At 44.6% G+C, this 2,400-nt stretch overlaps 1 protein-coding gene across 1 annotated transcript; it reads left to right on the plus strand.

The window, feature by feature from the left end:
• The first annotated feature begins 290 nt into the window (after positions 1–290).
• Positions 291–2,197, plus strand: LOC143852196 (MATE efflux family protein). Its single transcript, XM_077361574.1, has 2 exons — positions 291–457; positions 576–2,197. The coding sequence occupies exons 1-2, from the start codon at positions 413–415 to the stop codon at positions 2,025–2,027; spliced, it is 1,497 nt and encodes a 498-aa protein (XP_077217689.1). The 5' UTR covers positions 291–412; the 3' UTR covers positions 2,028–2,197.
• Positions 2,198–2,400: the final 203 nt, after the last annotated feature.

A 2,400-nucleotide genomic window follows, 5' to 3' on the forward strand; every position in this document is an offset into this window, starting at 1 on the left:
TGGATGGTCAAGATAAATGGGCATGTACATAAACAGCTATACACTGAGTTTTGTTGTATATTTTATACACAAGGTCTCTCGATACATATGCTGATATGCATGACGTTTCTAGGAAACTGACGTTGCCAAATGACAAATTCCATGAATTTAGGGAAGGGAAGGAGCCTTGTTTTTTAACTCACGATAGTAAAAATACCCGAGTATTCTCTTGGTTAGAATGCAAAACTCCCCACCACGTTCAAACCTTATAAAATCTCTCCTCCCTTCTTTTATTATGACATGCACACCTCTCTCTCTCTCTCTCTCTCTCTCTCTCTCTCTCTCTCTCTCTCTCTCTCTCCATTAAAGCTCTCTCCGAATACAAAAAAGTAACACACAGAAGAAAAGGAAAAGAAGAAAAACAACAAAGGAGATGGTTGCAGGGGATCAAATCCAAAAGCACCCGACAATGGCAGAGGTACAAAACCTTAACCCAAAAAGAATCTGTTCATCACTCAAAACATGCACTTCATTTCATTTCATTTCATAACATTCTATTTCCATGCATTTTGACACACATATCAAATATGTTATAGATCTTGGAGGAGTTAAAGAGAATGAAGGACATAGGGATCCCTATAGCAGCCATCAACTTGGTGGGCTACCTCAAGGCTGTGGTCTCAGTAGTGTGCATGGGGAGACTAGGCCGCCTCGAGCTCGCCGGCGGCGCTCTCGCCATCGGCTTCACCAACATCACCGGCTACTCCGTCCTCTCCGGCCTAGCCATGGGGATGGACCCCATTTGTTGCCAGGCCTTTGGTTATCGCAACTTCTCGCTGGTAACACTAACATTAAAGAGAACAATTCTAATGCTACTATGTGCTTCCATCCCTATATCTTTCTTATGGATCAACCTTGAACCCTTAATGTTAGGACTCCATCAAAACGCCGATGTCACTCAGGTGGCCAGCCTCTATTGCCTCTTCTCCCTTCCTGACCTAATTGCTAATAGCCTTCTCCACCCTCTTCGCATCTATCTACGCATTAAGGGCTCCACAAAGCCCTTAATGTGGTGCACCTCTCTCGCCGTCCTTTTACACCTTCCCCTCACGACCTTCTTAGCCTTCACCCTTCATCTAGGCATCCCCGGAGTTGCAATTGCCACCTTTTGCACCAATTTCAGCACTCTTCTCTTCCTTCTATTCTACATCTTACACGCCCAACGCTCTCCTGCTAACGGGCCTCTCTCTACACCGCTACCACCACCACCACCACCTCCCACCACTTCAATTGGAGAAGAATGGGGAAAATTGCTCAGCCTTGCGCTTCCAAGTTGTCTAGGGGTTTGCCTAGAGTGGTGGTGGTACGAATTTATGACCCTTCTAGCTGGTTATCTAAGCAACCCTCATGCGACCTTAGCCACGTCGGCAATTGTCATACAGACAACTTCTCTCATGTACACACTACCAACGGCCCTTAGTGCCTCGGTCTCGACCCGGGTTGGGTACGAGCTCGGAGCGGGCTGGCCCAGTAAGGCAAGGGTGGCAACAATTGTTGCTTTGGTAGTAGCCTTCTTATTATCTCTTGTTGGCCTATTGTGGACCATATTAGGAAGGGGGCCCTGGGTGAGGGTATTCACTAATGATGATGATGTCCTAAAGTTAACCATGGCGGTCCTGCCCATAATCGGGCTTTGCGAGCTTGCGAATTGTCCACAGACAACGGGCTGTGGCGTGCTTCGGGGTAGTGCTCGGCCCACCATCGGTGCCGCCATCAACCTCTACTCTTTCTACCTGGTGGGCACTCCGGTCGCGATCATTCTAGCCTTTGTTTTCGAATTCGGGTTCGTAGGCCTTTGTTATGGGCTTCTAGCTGCACAAATCACTTGTGCTTTATCCATAGTAATTGTAATTTGCAAGACAGATTGGGATAGAGAATCATTGAAGGCTAAGGACTTAGTTGGGATGGGTGCATGCGCACATGAAGAACAAACAGCAAAATCCGGGGAAGAAGCTGAGTTTCTCAAAGAAGTAGGATTTGAAAGGTGAATGGAAGGGATAAGTACAAAACATGTGACTGAATAGACCGAGCATAAAGAATTCCTAGATTTGGATTTGTGGTCATATATTCGCATGTTCCCTTAGTTTTATCTCTGTAACTTATATTTAATCAAAAATTTAATTGGAAACATCACCAAATATCACTGATTAATTCAAAATTCTATGTACATAAATACATGATCTAATCTTATAAGAAGTGGGTGCAGGTACAAGTTGGTTTGTTCATTTAATCGTTCCCCTTTCCACTATAACATTCAAATCAATCCTTTCCATGACTGACTTTTGTAGTTATATCTGATGTGAAAATTTAAATACTATGTTCGGACAAAACCATATAGACGGTGGGAAAGATATGAGTTGA

This window comes from Tasmannia lanceolata, unplaced genomic scaffold (assembly GCF_043159265.1).
Source record: "Tasmannia lanceolata isolate RefF3 unplaced genomic scaffold, GAP_Taslan_0.1 ptg000019l, whole genome shotgun sequence".
Taxonomy (NCBI): domain Eukaryota; kingdom Viridiplantae; phylum Streptophyta; class Magnoliopsida; order Canellales; family Winteraceae; genus Tasmannia; species Tasmannia lanceolata.